Source organism: Mustela lutreola, chromosome X, assembly GCF_030435805.1.
Source record: "Mustela lutreola isolate mMusLut2 chromosome X, mMusLut2.pri, whole genome shotgun sequence".
NCBI lineage: Eukaryota > Metazoa > Chordata > Mammalia > Carnivora > Mustelidae > Mustela > Mustela lutreola.
The window spans coordinates 92,743,041-92,764,585 of NC_081308.1; the positions used below are offsets into that span (position 1 = coordinate 92,743,041).

Sequence of the window (21,545 nt, forward strand, 5' to 3'; positions counted from 1 at the left end):
TGCGAGAGAGAGTGAGTGAGAGAGAGAGAGAGAGAGCGAGAGAGCACAAGCCCGGGGAGAGGCAGAAGGAGAGAGAGAAAGAGAGAGAGAGAGAAGCAGGCTCCCCGCTGAGTAGGGATCCTGATCCCAGGATGCTGGGATCATGACCTGAGCCAAAGGCAGATGCTTTACTGACTGAGCCACCCAGGCACCCTGGGCTTTGAAATATATTTGTTGCCTATTTGTTTTCATGTTGTGTGAATTAATTTTCTGTTTTATTTGTCTATGTTCCTGTCACTACCTTCCTTTTTGCTCATGTGTAGACACCTTAAAATCTGTTTTGCCTCCAATTTTGATCCCTTCCAACCCATCCGTACAGGCAGAACACGCTTCCTAAAACATAAATTTGAGCATCACTCATCGGCCAAAAGTGGTTCGGTGGCCTTCACTGCTCTTTGGATAAAGTGCAAACCTTGTAACGTGGCCCACAAGGCCCTGTGTGGTTTTGCTAATTCTGCAACCTTCAGGCTAGAGAGAACACACAGAGCCACATAGTCTCAGCTTACCTAACTCCTACGCATTGTGTAGGTCACTGCGTAAAATGAACTTCCTCCCGGGAGATTTCCCTTAGTGCCCAAGTCCCTGCCAGGGGGGTCTTGTGTATGGTACAGTCCCTTTGTAGTGGCATTTTTATTGCCTATTTAATATCTTTCTCCTCCACAAATTGAATTTCGTGAGGGCAAAGACCACAACTGTGTGTCTCCAGTGTGCCTGGCACAATGCCTGGCACATTATTTGTGCTCGGTGAGTTTGGATGGGTGGATGGATGGATGTATGGATGGGCTGGTGGACAGATGGGTGGATGAATGGAAGAAAGAAGATTGGGGAGGCCAGGAAGAAATTTTATGAGCCAATTTTCTGCCTTAACTCTTGCCCTATAGGGGTTGTTGTCTTCTTACTCATTGAATCCTGAAGACTGGCCATTCTATGTAAGACCTGAAGATTATAGTGTTAGTCTTTCATATGTTTATCCTGGCCTACAGCTTATTCCTAAGTCATCTCTATTTTCACAAACAGCCAAGAGCTCTTGTTGGTGGATGTGTAGCTGGGTTTATGTGGGTAAATGTTTGTTAACTTCTCAACCCCTTACAACTAATTCACCTTAGAAGTTTCCTCTCTAGTCTTCTACATTCAGTGCCTCTTCCCCTTATTCTACCTGTGTATTGTTGCCAGATTAATGTTTTTTTTCCATTCTGTCATTTGCATGTTCAAGGATCTTCATTGGCTGTGATTCAGAGGTCTGTCATAGGGCCTCAACATGTGTGCTTTGGTCAAAACTGCCCAAGAGAATTCTGATGTGTTATGGTTAAGAATTGCTGAAGCACAGAAGAATTTACCTTAATTTTTTTTAAGAGCTATCTAAATTGGTTCAGGGTATAGAGCTTAGAATCTAATGAACATAGACTCATAGACTTTTTTTTTCTGACCCTTACTGGTTGTGTGACCTTAGGCAAGTTACTTAAGCTTTCTATGTATCATTTCTTGTTTATGTTATATCTTATCGTCATTTACAAAATGGAAATAACATCTACTACACAGGATTATGGCAAGAGGTAAATTAAATCATGAATGTAAAGTGCATGCGTGGTCTCTTCTGTCTACTAAATGCTCAATAAATGTTAGCAGCTGTGTTGTTTTTAGTCATTCATTATTCATTTAACAATTTTTTATTCACCATGTGTCCAACACTGTGTTTCGGACCATGGAAGCTATGAGAGGTACAAAATACAAAACCTGCTCTTGAGATACTTAGAACTAACTGGGGAGGTAAAAGTAGCAGAGCATTATATAATCATGGTAAATAGTAATAAAATTAAATGCAAATGTTATAAAAGAACAAATCAAGTACAGTATTTAGGTGAAGGCTTGAACTCAGCTCAGCCCCAGCATGCTGGCTTGTTGATTAGCATAAAAAAAAAATAGAGGGGAAGAAAAAATATCTCTCAAACTGCTCTAACCAAGCCTTCAGAGGTCTAGTTTTGATGCTGCCTGCCAGATGGAAAATGATGCAGAGGGGAAAAAATCCTGTATTTACTTCTCAAAATTAAGACAGGATGGGGGAGTGTGTTTGCGGGGTGAACATATGTGAATAAATATGGTATATCTCTTAATTTGTTCCTGATGATAAAATTTTAACTGGTTTCCATTGGAAAATCACAGATATGATATTTTCCATTTAATGAATCAAGCCCCCCGACTCATATATTTTTGCCTTGTTGAACCAGGAATCAAACATTGGATAAAAGTTGCAAACTGATTTTGATGTATATTGATGCACTTTTTCTCTTTTCCAGGGTCGCTATGGCAACAGCATCTTCTCAAGTTCTGATTCCAGACATCAATTTTAATGATGCCTTTGAAAACTTTGCTTTAGATTTTTCCAGAGAAAAGAAACTGCTGGAGGGGCTAGATTATTTAACAGGTGTGAAAATACTGTGGTTTCCTTCCCATTTTAATGCTTGTCTTTTGGTGTTCTCTTACTTTAAGGTAATCAGAAAAGGACCATATTTGCAATGAAAATGCTTTTATAACTTTTAAGATAATACATGTCAGTAATATATTGTTGCTTGTTGTTGAAGGGGCTAGAACTCAGGTGGCAGTTATGGAATATTAAGGCATGTCCCGCTTGGATATGCGTACTGTTCAAATGATTTTAAGGAAATTTGAGAAACTAGCAGATTCGGATGAAAAAATGTAAGAACTGTCTGGCTTGCAGACAATTTTAGGAAATGAGGGATGCATCCAGCCTGTGAAAAATTCTTGTTACCTTCAGGATTATTGAATGGCCACTTCCCGAGAAAAATACACACGTACAATAATTTGTCACTGGTCATTATTTTTGTTAACATATTAAAATAACTGTCATTTACTGAACAACTACTTTGTGCCAGACACTGTGTATTCATTTTGTAGTGTAAGTATCTACCACAAATCTGTCAGGTATTGGTCATCCCTTATTTCACAGATAAGAAAACTCGTATAATTGGCTCTTGGACATCCTGCCCAGAATATATGACAAAACTTATTTTAAAATAAAAAGAAACAGGTCGAAGGTCATGCAATAAGAAAACCACATGACCACTGGAGGTCTTGGCACTTGGCTTCCATCAAATGCATCTCGTTGATGAAGAGAACCTCCTTGCCACGTGGTGTTGAGTTGGGAAGCAAGAGTGACAACTGCTAAAATTCCAGAACAGAGAGAGTGTGCCTTCCTCACCTTCTTTTCCACCTTTCCTTACAGCCCCAAACCCACCATCTATCCGAGAGGAGCTCTGTACTGCTTCCCACGACACCATTACAGTCCACTGGATCTCAGATGATGAGTTCAGCATCAGCTCCTATGAGCTTCAGTACACCATATTCACTGGCCAGGCTAACTTCATCAGTAAGTCATGGTGTAGTTGGGGCCTGTGGCCAGAGATAAGGAAATGTAAGGAAGCAGTAAGCTGCTCAAGATTGGCCGGGGCGCCACGAGGCAAGTGTTTGTAAGACATGTTAGGTTGTTGAGTATAGTGTTTCTCGTAGACAGTGTAAGCTCCCCCAGGGCATTGCAAAGACCGTATTGCTGGGTGGACAAGCAAGGTGTGTATTTCCTTGCTGGGGGAGTCATGGGGACCACTCCCATTTGTTTTTGTAATCCCTAGCCTTTCCTCAGTTAATCCATGTCATTCTGCTCATCCTGAGTCAGAACCCAGTGCAGGATTCATTCCTGGGCAGCCACGCCACTGTCATTGCTGATTCTGTGTGTGTGAACATCTCTCTCCTCAGCTCTTCTTCCACTTCATTAACATGATAAAATACATCACATTGGAGGACAACTGCTTCCTTTCCCGGACCTATTTGTGTCTGCGATGATAGTGATAAGCCTTCTGCCTCTGTCACTGTCCCCCTTCTCCCCCTCCTCTGAGAATGACACCAAATACAAAAATGTGGCAGTGGGTCATGAAATGAAAGATGTTTAAAAAGCAGTCACTGAGCTCACATGTTATGGTTTCACCTTCTGGTGAATTAGAGCAAGACCAGGCAGAATAGAAACTTGACTCATCGATGGCCAGATGAGAGAGACCCAGTTGCGAGTTCCCCTCCCTGTGCTGGGGAGAACTGGAAAGCAGAATTAAAACTGGATTCAAGACCAGAGCTGATTCCCACCCTAAGGTTCACCCTGGGGCTCTCGCCCTAGTCTGCAGAGCTGCAAATTAGTATTTTCTTTTACCTTTGTACGTGTGCGTGCATCTGTGTCTCACTTCGCACACAGGCCCACATGAGAGGAATTTTCCCCATGACACCAGCCCAATAGGCTTCCTTTTCCTGTTTGGTGCCCATGCTGGGCCACATGGTGGGCTGGGGAGGTGACAGGACATTGTGGGTCACACTCGAAAAACACTTGCCTCGTGCAGCTCCCACCTAAGCCACCTGGCCTGGGTAGCTGTGCTCCTAGGTGTTTTATTCAGCTTGAGGAGTCACAAACCCTGAGGCCTCCCTGACATGCTTTCCTGCACTTGTCTCTCTCTCCCTTGCTCTGGTGAGTCTTAAAGCCAGCAACTGAGCTTCTCCTTCCTGAGAGGGATAGAGCAGAGGTCTGCTGGGAGCTGAGCCATAAGTCCAAGCGACAAAGATCTGAAGGCTCTGCTCTCCATTTTCAAAGATATATAGCCCTTTGTAAAGAAGAACTTAAAGGATGATTCTTAATGGCGATAGGATCATAGCGCCTTCAGATTGGAAGGAACCTTAGAAGTCCTTTAGTCTAATCTTCTTCCCTTCTACTAGATACCCAGTGGATGATTGTCCTGCCTCTACTGGAACATTTCCAGTTCTGGTGATAGGTAGCTCACTTCTAACAAAATAACTCATTCTGTTGTTGTTGTAAATAATTGTCAGGGCTTCCATACGGAGGGCCTAACCCTTCCTCCTAGTAAATAACAATGACGATAGGAATTGATAACGTGCATTCCACTTTGTCATTTATAAACGCTCCCACATTGATCATCACGCTGAGTCCTCATGGCTTCTTCCCTAGCCTTATGGCATAGATGATACTAATTCTGTTTTATGGATGAAGAATCTGAGGTTCATGTGAAATGAGTTGCCCAAAGTCACAGAGATACAAACTGATGGAGTCAAGGTTTGAACACAAGCCTGTCAGACTTCAAGTTTAATGTTTCTTGAATGAAACCCACAGCTACTAATTAGTCCTCATCCTAGCCTTTTGTGCCTCACTAACAAACCTGATCCATCTCTCCCATGACAGTTCTTCAGATAACTTTAGGTAGCTCTCATGTACATCCCTTCTAAATTTTCTCTTTTCCAGGCTAAACGCCCTTAATTCTTTGAATCGCTCCTCATGTGAGATGGTTTCAGGCCCCTTACTGTCATGGTATCCTTTTCAGGAACACACTGCTATGTGTCAAAGTGCATTATAAAATGCACTGTCTAGGGGTGCCTGGGTGGCTCAGTTGGTTAAGCACTTGACTCTTGGTTATGGCTCAGATCGTGATCTCAGGGGCCCGGGATCGAGTTCCGCATCGGGCTCTGCACTCATCATGGAGTCTGAGAGTCTCTCACCCTCTCCCTCTTCCGCTTGTGCTCACTGTCTCTCTAAAATAAATGCATAACATCTTTTCAAAAAGTGCTCTCAAAAAAGTGAATACAGTACTACAAAAGTGGTCTGACCCCCCTAGCCCTGAACCTCTTTATTCGAGTAGTCACACTGACTACTGAGTGTTGATTACTGAGCATGTAGTCACTTGAAATCCCTAGGTCTTTCAAGTTCTTGATTGTATAAACTGAAATGCAACACCTTAAATTCATCCCGCTTCCATTTTGTCTGGTTAGCTTTGACTTCACATTCTAGCTTGCCCAAATCCTTTCAAATCCAGTTTCTGTCCTCCCAGCCTGTCTTCCATGTCATCTTCCAGTCTAGTGGAATAGGACAGTGACAGGAGCAGAGCCCTGAGCAAAATTCTGCCTGGCAATGGGCAGATGAGACGAAAATATTTTAGGGGGTGCCTGGGTGGCTCAGTAGATTGAGCCTCCAACCCTTGACTGTGGCTCACATCATGATCTCAGGGTCCTGTGATCGAGTCCCATGTTGGGCTCTCTCCTCACCAGGAAATCTGTTTGTCCCACCTCTCCCCCTCAGTAAATAAATAAATAAAATCTTGAAAAAGATGAAGCTATTTTATTGGGAATACATATTCATGAAAATTCAAGGGCCTAATCTTTTCATTGGTCTGGCCTACCTCTGTTCTGCCACTGTTGATTGAACCTTGGCTCTGAGAGTTGCTTTTCCCCTTAGTCTTTTTGCTTTTCTTTCTTTCTCTCTTTTCCTTTTCCTTTTCCCTTTTCTTTTCTTCATCTGTAACTATCTCCCCACCTCATCTAAGATTTGAAATGGTCACAAGCCAGTAGTGTTTCCGATGATGCTGTTAGCTGGATTCAAATGGATGTTTGGCCAATTATCTTCCCCATTACTGTCTATCTTTAGTCTATTTCAATTTTGTGTTTTGCATTATGCAAGCACTGGCCATACCTTCTGTCTGAGCAGGCCGACAATAACATACTGCCACAAACATAAAACTTCTATTTCCTCTCCTTTTTATTTCCATGCAAATGTTCTCCACCACACATTTACACTCAGGTTCATGGATTTCCATGTTGTGGTCTTTCCCATTTGAGCCAGGTGTATACTTCCATTACCAGAATTCACTCGTTAACCCCATCTCGCCAAGTCTCAGTGACACCTAGAGAATTCTATAGTTGCCTTTTCGAAATTTAGAAATGGTTTCAAAGTCACAAAAAAGTTGTAAGAGTAGCACAAGAATGCCCGTATACTCTTTACCCAGATTCATCTGTTGTTAATATTTTTGTCCCATTTCCTTTATCATTTGCTAGCATTCCCCATCTATTTCTGAACCATTTGAGAGTAACTTGCATACATCATCACCTCTGACCACTAAATTCTTCAACGTAGGTTTTCTAATAAGGAAACTCTTATATAACGACAGTGTGGTTATCAACTTGAAGAGATTTAATATAATACTTTTCTTCTGATCCCACCATTCATATTCCAGTTTTGACAGTTGACCCAATAACCTCCTTTCTAACATATAAAGGACCTGATATTGTCCCTTAGAGTCAAGGATCAGGTATTGCATTCAATTGTCATTATCCCTAGTCCCCTTTAATCTAGAACGCTTCCTCAGCCTTTCTTTGTCTTTAACGACATTGACCTCTTTTTAAAAATGCCCTTTTATTTCTTTATTATACTGTCCCCTATTTTTGGGTTCCTCTGATGTTTCCTCACAATTTACATTCAAATTATGCATTCATGGCTGGAATACTGCATTGGAGATGTTGTGTCCTCCTGAGGACATCACATCTGGAGGCATGTGATGTCCACTTGCCCTTCGTTGGTGATACTAATTTTGTTCAGCTGGTCAAAGACATTGCCGGATTTCTTCACCATATAGTTACTATTTTTCTTTTTGCAACTAATAAGCAATCCCTGTGGTGATACTTTGAGACAATGAAAATGTCCTGCTTCCTCATCAAACTCATCACACCCCACTCCTGTTTTAGCATCAGTCAAAAATTCTTGCATGTTCCAGTCTTTACCCTGATGATTGCAGAATGATGATTTTCCAAATGAACACTCCTTCCCCCATTTACTAGTTGGCACTCTGCATTCTACTATAAGCAAAAGCCCCACCTTCTGTTTATTTATCTACTTCTCAGTGTAGACTCGTGAATTCTCTTTCTTCAGTCGTTTATAATTCTTCACTGCCCTTGCTTATTTTGATGCTCAGATTGTCCAGATTTAGCCAGTAAGGGCCATTTAAGCTGACTCCTGGGTTCTTACATTTTCCCATCATTTTCTGAGGACTTCTTTATTTCTAGCAGAACAGAAGATTCTAGGCTCATACTGACCTTATCCTGCCCCAGCCTTGAAATCAGTCATTTTTCTAAGGAACCCTGGTTTATTTTAATGGGAGGATGTTATTGGAGAACAAGATCTGGGTACTAGGAGCATACCCATATACCCATGTACATATACCTATGCACACGCATAATATACAGAGACACATACCTAACATACGTGTGTATATGGATGCACGTGTGTGTGCACACGCGTGCACGCACACACACACACGAATAGAAATCACGAGTTCATACCAGTACCTCCAATCCCAGTCCATCCCCACAGGTTCTTTCTTGCCTTCCCCCACTCCATATTTGTACGTTCCAACCTCCATAGTGAGAACCCTGGCTCCCAATGACATCAACACATGTGCTCATTTGCTTAATCCTGTAATGTATCGAACAGATTCAGAAGCGCTTTGCCCGCACTAATAGTTCAGGATTTGTTTTCAGTCCTCCTCCTGCCCCCTTCCCTTTGGTGTGTTGTTTTTCATCTGAAATGCAGTAGGGTTCATTTGTTTCAGCTTGTCTTCAGTTTTTGTCCCCACTTTTTCATTCGTATTGATTTAATTGTGCTTTTCTGAATTTGTAAGACAATGTGTTTCCAAAAGGAAAAACAAGACAAAAAAGGTGTATTCAGAGAAGTGTCTTTCTTTCCCATGTCTTTTTAATCCCATGCCTATCCCTATCCCTTTTTTAATCCTATCCCTAGCCCTTTACCTGCTGACTTCAAACATATGTATTGTTCTCTTATTTGCCTTTATTTCTTGCAAAAAAAAATTAGCGTACTATCCATGCTCTTTTGCAATTTGCTTTCTTCAGCTAACAGTATACCCTGGAAATCACTCCATATTGGTTAATAGAGATCTTCCTCATTCTTTTTCATAGCTACATAGTACTTCATTATGAAGTTCAGTTTTTTGTTTTGTATTGTTAGAAGAATATCTGGAAGACCATTTATTTCCCTCTTTGTATTAAAATTCAAAGTGCAATTTATGATTCATACTGTGAATTGGTATGTGGATAACCAAGCCCTCCAACATTATTCCTGGAATTATTATATTGTATTATATATATAATATAATATTTTATATATATATATTATAATTATTATATTATATTATATCCTTCTCTTTTCATGAGCACGACTGAGCATCTTCACCAGTTATTCTTTCTCGAACATCTCTGTTTGCCCTCCATTGTGCTTCTTTTTCTGGTTTTATTTGAGACTTTTTCAACTTCCTACCAAATTCATTATAAAGCCCTCATGCTCAGATCTGTTTCAAAACACCCATGATTATTTTTTTTCTAAAACACTCATGCTTATTTTTAATTTTCAGCCTCACTAAATCCTTTACAAGTGCTGCATAGAAGGGACGATATTTACTGCTCATTTTCCTTGCTCATTCCTTCGCACTCTTTGGTAGAATGGTGATTAAAAAGCAATAAACGGATTGAAAAGCAGATAACAGAAGAGAGGAGCCTCGATAATTCACAAACCAGAATGTCAACCCCTCTTTTACTCACAGTTAGCCAAATACATGTTTTTGATTATGCACATTTTTCTCTGTTTAAGTCAGTGTTTATGATCCAAAGAGTTTCAAAAGCAAAAACCTAGATCTCTGAGCTTGGGAGGGAAGAAGGTTCCAGGCCACAATGTGTTCCTGGACCACCCAACTTCAAATGGGTTTTAGAATGGGTATTAGAAGGAGCAAAAAATGGGTAGTGTCAAGTGAGGAGATGGTAATGTTTGCTTTGATTTGCATGCCATCTCCTTGGCTTCCCTATATGCTACCTCGGAGCGCAGTTAGTTTTGAGAGGAAGGGTGGGGAGGGGGTGGGAGAGATGAGCCATTAGCCCTGACAGCTTCGCTACCTTGCAGGGACAAAGCCACATTGCTGTCCACCTCATGCATTGTCACACAGTGGAGAGAACAGGACTAGGGTGAGAGACGAGAGTTACACTCAGCACATCACCATCTGTCTGTGGCCTTGGGCAAGTCACTTTTTTTCTCTCAGTCTTAGTTTCCCTTTTGTAAAATGAGGGAAATAGGATGTGTGGGTGTCCTGTTGGCTCTGAGATTCCATGTTCCTGTGCTCTGCCCAGTGCCACTCCATCCATACCAGGCCAGGCTCAGCTGTCAGAGGACTGGGCCTTGGGTGTCAAGATCCAGGGATTCCATAAAATAGGGATGATTCTATGACTTTTGTAGAGTGGCCATAAGGAGCCTGGCATGAGCCTAGCTCCATGGGAGAAAAGAGGCAGAAGATATCTCACTCTGTCTCCTGGGACTCAAAAGAAAACAAGATGAAATTCTTTTTTTTTCTTTTTTCTTTTTTCTTTCTTTCTTTCTTTCTTTCTTTTTTTTTTTTTTTTTTTTTTTTTGGTGGTAGCAGGTTGGGGGAGGGGTGAGCTTTTGATGAATTTTCAGTGTGCTTCTCATCCTGTTTGTATTACCTGCTGGTTAATGTCCTTTCTTTCCCCCCCTTACAGGCCTGTACAATTCAGTGGATAGCTGGATGATTGTGCCCAATATTAAACAGAACCATTACACAGTACACGGACTTCAGAGCGGGACCCGCTACATCTTCATTGTTAAAGCCATAAACCAGGCAGGCAGCCGGAACAGTGAACCCACCCGACTAAAAACAAATAGTACGTTGTGGTGATTCCAAAAGGAGAGCTCCGTTTTTCCCTCTGTGCCAGGGAATACCTTTAGCCTGAGCGGGGAACCACAGTAGTGCAACATAGTGGAGGCACTGAGGAGAGGGGCTTTAATAGTTTTATATAGCTTTAATAGTTTATGCTTTGGGCACAGGGTTTACTGGTGCCCTTGGGAAATATATGAACCCAGAGATACATGCAAAGTGCATGTAGTAGTAGCTGGTGTTTGGGGAGGGTGTTAGTAAAGGGTTTTTCTCTGCACCCCATCCCGTGCTAGGGGAACAGTTTTGTAAGATACGACTATTTGGGATAATCTGGTAGAATCCTTCTGCAGAGAAGCAATACCTTTTAGGAATGCTTCTGACCTAAGGGGACTTCCCAGACTTCCAGCTAACTCAGCTTAACAAATAGTATTTGTGAGTAGCTAAAACAGTTTTTTCTCTGTCTCCCATAGCACGAAGATTGAAGGTAGGCAGTTCGGGATAGGGCTAGTGCAGCAGCTAGTTCTGTGATGTTGTAAAAGACCTAAGCTTCTTCTCCCCTTGCATAGTGACTTATTGTCATATGGCCACAATACGGCCCTTGTGGCTTCCAGATGTCATATTTCCTTTTTTAAGATAGGAAGAGGGGGAGAGAGTCGGTGCATAGGATGGCTGTCTCTTCTATTGAGAAAGCCTGGCACGTTTCTAGAAGTGTCCCCAACCCTGTCTGACTTCTGTTTCCATCTACTTCCATCTTATTAGCCACCCCTAGCAGCAAGAGAGGCTTGGAGCTGGAATATTTAGCTCTTCTGCCCTCTGTGGTGAAAATGGGGAAAAGAGAAAAAAGTAGGGAAGGGGCGTTATGTTTGCCAACAGTGTCTGTCACAGACCCATTTTGTATAACACAGCTCTTGCCGTACCCAGCAATTGGCTTCTAGTCATTTGTTTTATCATATGGTTATAAGAAATTCTAGGTTGTGAATGGTCCTACACAACAAATTCCATCTCTGATCATTCCTGATGCATCTGTCACTCTAATGAATGTACCTAATCATATGTTCTTTACATCCCCATAGTAAGAGGGTAGAAAGATGGTCTTCACTGAGTTCTTCTTACATTTTTTTTTGTTCTGCCACCAACCAGCAATTAACTCATCAGCTCCCCTCACGTTGTCTCACCTCAAACACTCCTTCCCCTAGGACCTACTCAAATCCCAAGCTACCCACTGAAATAAAGCAGAGTACAAAACGTATCTGAAAGCAAGAGAGCCTGAGAGCCTCCTTGTAATTTGATAACCTATCCAGGGGGGCAGCTGCTGCTTCTTTTATTGAAAATGGTGGCTTCCGGCCCTACTTTCTTAATATAATCAAAATAGCAGCCAACTTGCACTGGCCCAAGAAAGATCATCCTATAAAGAATCCCCTGGTAGCGATAGTCCTGGAGGACAGGGATGGCATTCTTAAATACTTTATCATGCGTTTTGTTTTTTCTTTCTTTTGTTTTTCAGGCCAACCCTTTAAACTGGATCCCAAAATGACTCACAAGAAGTTGAAGATCTCCAATGACGGGTTGCAGATGGAGAAGGATGAAAGCTCTCTGAAGAAGAGCCATACCCCTGAGAGGTTTAGCGGAGCTGGGTGCTACGGGGCAGCAGGGAATATATTCATTGACAGTGGCTGCCACTACTGGGAAGTGGTCATGGGTTCCTCCACCTGGTGAGTGGATCCCACTTGTAGTTTTTCTCTTCCTTTTTTCTGCGAGATTCAGTTCCATAGCCTGAACATAGTACCAGTAAGTCAAGGTTAAAAGGCATGTGAGGAAAACCACTCCTAGAAAAATTGGCCAGCTTTTACAAAAGCAAAAATATAAAATCTTGGGAAATACCCTGAGCTAGGGGTTGGAAATTACTGCAGCACTCTAATTGCTGACTTCCTAAAACTCTTGTGCTATTAACATTATGGGTATAAAAGTATACTATTTAGTAAAGGACAAGGCATGCTTTAGATTTCTTATATATCCCATATGGTGCCTAGCACCACTGAGATCATTAATGCATGTTTATTTCTCTCTCCTTTCCACTGTCTCACAGGTATGCAATTGGTATCGCTTACAAATCAGCGCCCAAGAATGAATGGATTGGCAAGAACGCCTCCTCATGGGTCTTCTCTCGATGCAATAGTAACTTTGTAGTGAGACATAACAACAAGGAAATGCTGGTGGATGTGCCCCCACAGTTGAAACGTCTGGGTGTCCTTCTGGATTATGACAACAACATGCTGTCTTTCTATGACCCAGCTAACTCTCTCCATCTTCATACTTTTGACGTGACCTTCATTCTTCCAGTTTGTCCAACATTCACAATCTGGAACAAATCCCTAATGATCCTGTCTGGCTTGCCTGCCCCAGATTTTATTGATTACCCTGAGCGGCAGGAATGCAACTGCAGGCCTCAAGAATCCCCTTATGTTTCTGGGATGAAAGCTTGCCATTAAGTTTTCAGAGAGCCTATAATTCACTGGCTCTCCAGTCCAGCAGGTCTTCCCCTCCTAAACCTCAGTTAGTGTCCAATATACAAAATACAAAATAAAGTTCATCTGAAGTATCCAAAATAACTAGATACTATAGATTTAATTTCTGTGCATTAACGCTTGTATTTGAATTAATGTATTGAGTCTCTCAGAATGAATTATCTGAGTAGTCTGGGTTCAAGCCATTGGAGGAGAAATTTAGAGAATACCTCTCTTATCGTTGGAGAATTAAAAATTCCCAGTGATTTAGGAGTATAAATGATATTGGAAGGAATTAGGATAATTCTAAGTAAATAATGTAGAAAGATGCTCTGAACAAGGGGCTAGCCAGCCGGAAAGGTGTGCGTGGGTGGGGGTGTCAGCCTTTCCTAGCACTGGCCAGTTTGGCCAAGTAGAATTTTGAGGAGTCAAAGGATCACATATTATATGTAGTTTTTGATAAAAAGCCTACAATCGAGGATTTATTATACAAAGAACATGTATGTGTATATATAATATATATATAAAATGAATAAATAATATATGTTATATATTCATTTTATAATTATATATACCTAATAAATTTTTTGATTTGCTCATTTGAGTGAGAAATATACTGGAAGGGAAAATGAGTTATATCATCCATTTTTGTCCCCTAAAGGGAACATCATCAAAATCAGGCAACATTTCTTCCCCCACTCCATTCATCCCTCCCATTCTCCCTCCTGTCACACACACAGGTACATGTGCAATAATGACATAGATGCTGGGAAGAGCTCTAAATTGGATTAGGAGAGATTGGGGGACAAGACTGCATAAGAGATGCTATTGCCGGATAGAAAATTGATCCAAGTAGAAGCACAGTTTCACTGAGGCTGCCTAATGGAGGAGGTTCATTTGAATTGTTAAAAATTCCATCACGGGATGTCCCAAAGAAATAACGTTTCATTACTCTCAAGTACGTACAGTTACTAGAATTAGGCTTAAAAAAAAGAAAAGAAAAAAAGAGTTGCATAATGGATGTTCTTTAGGAACTTTATTTACTTAATCAGTAAGAATGGAGTTTTCTAGATGCAACAACAATTTGCATATAAATGTACTTGTGTTTTCAGATAAAACACTTCTGAAGTGCTTCAGAGTGCCCGAGAACAGTCTGCCTAAACAGGTTAAAGAATTGTTCCTCTTGCGATCTTGTTTACACTAGTCATCTGCTTATCGGACCCTTCCGTGGCAAGTGCAAATGTAACTTTCATCCCAGTCTTCCTCACTGTTGTTGAAGGGCATCAAGTTTTATGGTCTGTGATTTTTGTCAGTCTCGCTGCAGGGACTCAGGTTGTCAGAACCAGAGCTTTCTCCTTCCCAGGAGAGATTAAGTCCGCCTTGAGGACTCTACTTCTTGGGAGTTGCGAAAATATTATTTCTGTACAAAGTGGTAGCTGTTACAAGCCACCAGACTGGAGACTTGGAACAATGCCAAAATGTCTCCCTTCTTCCTTCCGACAGCCTCGGTGGACGTATGTTCATTCGTTCGTTCTTTCATTCATTCATTCATTCATTCAACAAACTACTAGATGCTGGGTACCATTCTGCTGCTGATGTATTGATAAAAACACAGTCCCTTGCTGTCAAATGCCTTACTATTCTGTAGGAGAGACAAAGTAGCTATAAAAATCCCCTAAATAACAGCTTTGTATTGTTTATTCACTTAACAGGGAAAGCAGGACTGATGCGCACACAGATGGCAGGCTCAGACTTAAGTTATCTAGCAGCAACATCGGCTTTTTGGTTGAAATAAACCGTATGTCATTTCTGCTAATTAGGAAAGGAGCAACCTCAGTCAGATCGAGCGGTGCGGGGAGCTAGCTTGCTGCCATGGACAGCTCGTAGTCTTTGGACTAAATCCTAGTTCTTCTGCCATTTCCTAGTGGTGTGACCTAGGGTAAGCACTTCACTTCTCTGAGCCTCTGTTTCCTCTTCTGTAAAATAATACCTACCTCACAAGGCTGTTGTAAAGATTTCAAAAGATAGCACATGTAAACTGCCTAGCACAGCATCTGGCACGTAGTGAAGTGCACAAGAAACATTCACCCCCTCCTCCCGGCCCCAGCCCTAGTACAGTGTAGTGGTGCTTTAAAATGGATGCCTTTCATTTCTCAGTTACTCTGGTCTCTCCTCTAGGGGTCGGCCCTCAGTTTAAAAAAAAAAAATTTCCCCACTCCCCCTTCAGAAAACCTCTCACTGGCTCCCATAGCGTTCAGTAGAAGGTCCCATTTACTTTGGGTTTGGCTTTTCAGGACCCTTGTTAGCTTTCCCAGCTTCAGCTTTTGCCACTTTCCTCCTTCCACTTGTCGCGTGAGACAAGGTCAACTCTTCATACAAGTTGTTCTTTGGTCCTGGAATAGAGACATTACTAACAGTTCTGATGCCCAGAGGGGACAGGAATTGTTCTTGCATTGAGGGAATAGTGTGAAAATGCTATAAATGCAGAACACGCCCCCTCCACCCCAGTCCAATTCCTTTTACCTTATCTTTGGGTCTCCGCAGCTATTCATTTTTTTCTGCCCTTTACCTTTTAGTGGCCTGGGACAAAGCTTCAATTTCCCCACCTTACATTTGAGCCTAGCCTAGACTACCTTTCCCCACCCCCACCCTCTCAACCAGATTAACTCCTGACCACCCCCTAGACTGGGGTATGTTCTCTTCTGAGCTCTCATGGCACCCTGAGAGTTCCCCCCACCCCCTTCTCAGCAATAATCACCTTGTATAGCAGTGTTTTTCTCAAAGTGTGGTCCTTAGACCGCCTGGTAGAGTCACCTTTGGTGTTTGTAAAAACAATGATCTTAGACCCCACTCCTGATGTACTTAATTGGACTATCTGGGCACATAAGTGGAATTTTACATTTTGAACAAGTTCCCGGGTAATTCTGATGCACACAAAAGTTTAATGTATAATAATCATCTTCCCTACTAGACTGTGAATACCTTGAGGGCAGGGACTGTGTCTTTTGTTGTTGTACTTTTTAATACTTGGCATGGTGCGTGGAAGAGAGTAGTTGCCTGACTAATGTTTATTGAACGGATGTATGAATGAATGAATGAATAAGCAAAGTTTCCCTGTTGTACTCTGATATCCATACCGGTGTTTGTTATTTCCTGGGCAGGAAAGCTTGGTTACTTCTTCATTTGGGCTGTGTTAATATTATTTTTCAGATGTCCCAGGACTCATACATATAAATGACTATTGTCTGCCTCAGAAGCTCTTTGGAAGTTAACTTGGGGAATTGTCTAGAGCATGTGGCACTATTCTTTTCAAGAACTTTCCAATCTTTTCAAACTTTGTCCTCTGAAGGTGAATTTAAGTTTGGGCTACAGCCAAAAATTGCTCATAGTTTAATCTACTGAATAATGTAGGAAATTAAATTGGGTTTGGGGTAAACAGTGACGTCTCTCAGCCAAATAATGAAAAGTGCTTTCCACGAAACAACATGGTGGCAAAGTACTCTCCTGTGGCGGTGTGGTTAGTCCCGGAGACTTCAAGGCTTTCCTCTATAGTGGCAACCCCAGAGACCTTAAGTGAAGCCATTGACTGGCTCTAGCTAAATAAACCCAGTTGGACAAAGGGAATAAGACCTATATTTAACATCTTCAAGGAAGGCGACGCTCTCAGTTTTCATTGTTGTTGCCCTACTCAATCTATTCTCCTACGATCCTTTCTGCTAGCAAATTATTCTTTCTGTCTGCAATTTATGCTTGTTTCCACTTTTTTATATTGTCTTATTGAAGAAAGCACAAAACTAATCAAAATAGAGTTAAAACTGTTTTGAGAATATGAAAGAAATTTTAATGCCACGTCAGAGTTGTGACTACTTGTAAGTAAGAATTGCTGCATCTGTATGTGTTTTTATCATGTAATTCCATTGTGTAACTTTGGATGCAGTGAAATTCAGATTCCAGCAACATCACTTATGTGTTCTTTTCAGCTTAAATACACTAGGTGAATTTTCTAAGCTTCCATGGTTTACATATTTATATATGACTACCTGGATGGAGCAATCCATGGATGGACTTTTTGATAAGCTCAAATATTTGATACCATTTCCTCTACAGAATGGAGAATGTGAGGCTGACAGATAAGAATCACTCCCATGCTTATTTCCATTCCTGAAGCCAATTGCAGCCTTGGAGCCATTGGCTGTATTTGGCTGTGTATTACAGGTTGGCCAGGTTGACTGCCATCAGGGCAGGTGAAACTGCCTTTTACGGTCTGGTCTGCCAGCTTCAGACATATACTGTGTTATTGTTGTTGGCTAGAATATTTATTAGACTATTGTCGGACTATTTTTTATCAAATATTTTATCCCAGACTTGTTTGTACTGAGAGCTCTGGACCAATAGTGTCTCTCCTAGTGACAGAAATCTGAGCATCTGTGGATTACACAGCCTCATCCTTCTAAAATATCCCAGCCATCCAAAATGCTATATTATGAATTAAATAAATATATATGTATTCATGAGTTCTCGATTGTCTCTCACTGGAGTTTAAATTGGGGGAAACTGAAAAGGAAGACGGCTGTAGGTTACCAGAGTTGTCTAAATGACTTGGGGGAAATCAGTTATCATTTAAAAGGTAGAGATTTGGGCAGAGAAGATCCAGGGAGTCTAGAAATCGGGATCCAATCACGGAGACTGGTTTCAGGAACAGGCAATAGTCAGGAAGACTAAAGAAATGAAGGTGTAAGATCCAAGAAGACATGCACATTATGTTTCAGGGATTGAGGCAGAAGGAGGGAATTAAGGAAGAACAAAGAAAATCCCATTGCTGGAACTTATTGGTTAAGGTCACAGTAGGGCCAGAAGTGACTTGAAACAGATTGTCAGACCAAGGGCCTATAGAAATGATGGCCACAACACAAGAAGATTAAAATATAAGAGAGACAAATTTGGAATATCAGGGGCTTACTGGTCTACCTGGAGAGCAACCTAGGCAAAGGCCAAATATGGGGCTATTACCCACAGGTAAGATTGTGTGTGTTTTGGGATGTGACGTTTGGAAAGTCTGACTCTATTTGATAGGCCAGGCCAGAGAAGATATGGGGTTCTTCATGTTCTCCTACCTGGGAATAGGGTTGCTCCTGGAGTCTCAATGAAAGTGAGCCTGTAACTGGGGGTGAGGTTTATAAAGATTAGGAGTAACAGAATCTGCCAAGTGGGTTGTTACATGGACAATGGAAGTGTATACAGCATGATAGCTAATGAGAATGACTCTCCTCCACTGTGAATTTTCAGGGGTGGAGGATCAAGGTGGACTTCCTGTAACTGTTGGGCACAATATGCAAATTACAATTGTGACTGGCCTGGATGGGTCATTCACAAGGCATTCATTGTGTTCCCAGTATTCCTCTCATTTCTCTGGGGGGCATACTAAGATGAAAATAGTATTCCTAACATTTATAATCTAGTGGGGCATCCAATTCAATAATTCATCCCCAGATAGTTTTTAACCTCTAAACTCAAGAGTACTCAGGTAGCTGAAAAAAGGAAGCCTTTACAGAAGACACAGGGGGTGAGAGTAGAAGCTCTTACCAGACTTGGACATAGGACATACATAGTAAATGCTGATTGAATAGAAATAGAACCTGATAAACAGAATGACAAACAGGCCACCTTGTACACTGTAATTTTGTCTTAGGTGAACTTCACAGCACCACTTGTGTAATCCCTCTCAGGCACATATCTCTGGTCCAGCATTCCCACAACTGCCTCTTTGTAACAGGCAACTGTTCTTTAAGGCTGGTCTTCTTCAAAGGGAATAATTAGAATAATTAATAGATTAGCCATCGATAATGTGCTAATGGAGGAGGATGGGGAAAATTCAAACCTCTTCCAGCTCCTCACTCTACCTCTTCCTTTCTTCTCAGAAAACAAGAAAATCTGAGCAATAACCTCCTAGAGACAGTACTTTAGTTGTCCAATCTGGGGGTTTGACAAGTGGGGGGGGCAAGCTATAGACTTAATAGGTTTGAAAAGGTCAGCCAGTAATGCGCTGGCAGGCTTGTTTGGGACATATTTGGGGCCAAGAGGTGTCTTTCAAATAATGGAATATAGATGCTTACTTCCTGTTGGGTTAGCCTTGTCCACAGGATGCAGAGGATCTGCTACTTCTCCAGCCAGATTAGAGTCCCAGAAAATTGAATTTGGGCTGGTTTCTCTTTCATGTCCAGTGGTAGGAAAAAGCCATTATGATCTACACATTTTTTGGCCCAGCTTAACTCCCTTGGTGATAAGGGAGGGTGTTGTGATATGCCAGAAATGTGAAATTCACAGCAAGCAGCTGTCAAGCACACAAATCCAAGGCCTGACTTATTCAGCAGGTACAATGGATCATTTTAAAAAAAAAAATTCTAAGTTTATTATTTACACAACGAAAGAAAAAGTAGTCAAAGGTTCCCACTCCTAGTGGTCCTTGTCCCAAACACCAAAAAGGATGACACTGAAAAAGGGGCCAGAGGACTGCAGTGGTAGTTGTGGGACATCCCTTTGCTAAGAAGCCAATTTTATACTGCAGCTAAGTGGGTTTATAGTATGTAGCTTTATTCTGAGAGGGATGAGTCAGGAAGTTTCTCATCTCCTCAGATCCCAGGAGGTGGGAGGAGATGAAATGCTCTATTCAATCAGCATTTACTATGTATGTCCTATGTCCAAGTCTGGTAAGAGCTTCTACTTGACAGCCTTCCAGGGGAGAGGGGAGGGATACGGAGGTAGTGGGAGATAAGTAGCCATGGTCTTGAAGCAGCTCCTTGTACGCCTCCCATCCTCTAGTGCCCTGGGAGGATCACAGGCATTCTGCCAAGATTCAGATTCAAGGTTCAAGCCTTTGCTGGCAGGATGAATGTAGATCATGTGAGATTGCCTGGGTGCCATAGAGCAGTTGTTCTCCTACAGCAGCTAGCTGAACGCTAAGGTACCTTCCCTGGGGGGAAGCCAAAGGAAGCAAAGTCAGGGTCTGCTGAGGAGCTCCCCCTCTCCCTCACTTTTGCTGACCTTCCATTCATGTCCTTTCAGTGTCTTTGGGGTGGGGATGGGGTGGAGGCAGGGATTTAAGGAATAACTGGGACACACAACCAATTTCAGACCCAGCAAAATTCAGTACCAAGGCCAGAGAATCCAAAAACCCAAGTCCCTTCTGGCTCAGTTTTTCAACTATAAATTGAAATGTATGAGTAATTTCTAAGGTCCCTTTTAGCTATAACAGTAGGCTTTCCCATAAATGCAAATTTCCTGAATGTAGTGCTAGAAGTCAAATCTGCATACCTAGCCCAAAAATGTTGGGACACCAGGGCAGATCATCAGGACCCCTGCAACTAGAAGAGAAAAGTGGGTAACATTGCTATTACTTTGAGACCTTCATCAGACTCCCTTTCCAGGTGATTGTACTCCTGTTCACACACTTCTTTTCACTCAGAGCTCCCATGCCAGACTCCCCCACATACATTTGACACCATTATTTTTGAGCTTTCCACTTCAGTCCTCTTCCCTTGATTTATTCACTAACTGTACAAAATGCAGATCCTGCTCTAGTCACGTCTCAGTTTCAAATTTCAGGTTAGCTGTCTGACAGTTTTCCATGTGTCCATGTAGGAAATTGCCAAAGACATTCCACTTTCTAAGGGCAGAATAGGGCACTTGATACAGAAACCAACAGGGGTCCTATGTGCCACCTTCCCCAATCACAGCCATTCTTCCTTAAACTTCCACAAACATACTCTTCACAGGGAAGAGAGAGGGTCTTGGCACTTATGCAATTACTTGCTTAATCATTCACTGAACAAGTAGTTTATTGATAGGATCTTTGTGTCAGGTGCTGGAGTTCAGTGCTGACTCAAATACATCATCTCTGCCCTCCTGAGACTCACAATAATCTAGAGGGGAGACAGACTACCGATGAATGAACCTTTGTAATTATAGGAGCTATCACTGATTGCTTACAGTCTCTGACACTACTGCAGGCACTTGAAATGTAGTAACTAATTTAATCCTTCAGCGGCCCTAGGAGCTAAAGACTATTACTGGCTCCATAGAATACGAAGAGTTAATCCCTGTGCCCTTGTCCAGACCAGTAGATTCCGTGGTGCCTAGTGAGCAGCTAGTAAGGTTCCCAGCCTTAGCTGCCTCTGGCACTGGGGTAATGGAGTTTGAGGCCCAGCACCTCAGAAACGATCCTGGCCAGTGGCACCAGAATTTGGGGTTGACCAGGAAGCATTCCGAGGACTCCGCCAGACACCCTCAAAACCACCCCCGCCACGGATTTCCCATTCTCTTTTTTCTCCCCTTTCCCTCCCACCCCGCCAGTGCCCCCACTTTCCAGACCGGCTCCTCCCTCTGAGCCGCCTCTTACTGAGTCATTTCCTCTTCCCCGCCCCAAAGACCTTGGCTCCCT

General features: G+C 42.1%; 1 protein-coding gene across 4 annotated transcripts in view; it reads left to right on the top strand.

Annotated features, from left to right (window-relative positions):
• Positions 1–17,622, top strand: part of MID2 (midline 2) — a 99,200-nt gene extending 81,578 nt beyond the window's left edge. For 3 of the 4 annotated variants that reach the window (XM_059156596.1, XM_059156597.1, XM_059156594.1), the window contains exons 6-10: positions 2,334–2,461; positions 3,281–3,514; positions 10,450–10,611; positions 12,109–12,316; positions 12,691–17,622. In XM_059156596.1, coding sequence (XP_059012579.1) covers positions 2,334–2,461; positions 3,281–3,514; positions 10,450–10,611; positions 12,109–12,316; positions 12,691–13,093 — 1,135 coding nt within the window. In that variant the 3' untranslated portion in view covers positions 13,094–17,622. The remainder of the gene's footprint in view (positions 1–2,333; positions 2,462–3,280; positions 3,515–10,449; positions 10,612–12,108; positions 12,317–12,690) is intronic. The other variant, XM_059156595.1, reaches the window with a different exon arrangement.
• The last annotated feature ends 3,923 nt before the right edge of the window (positions 17,623–21,545 follow it).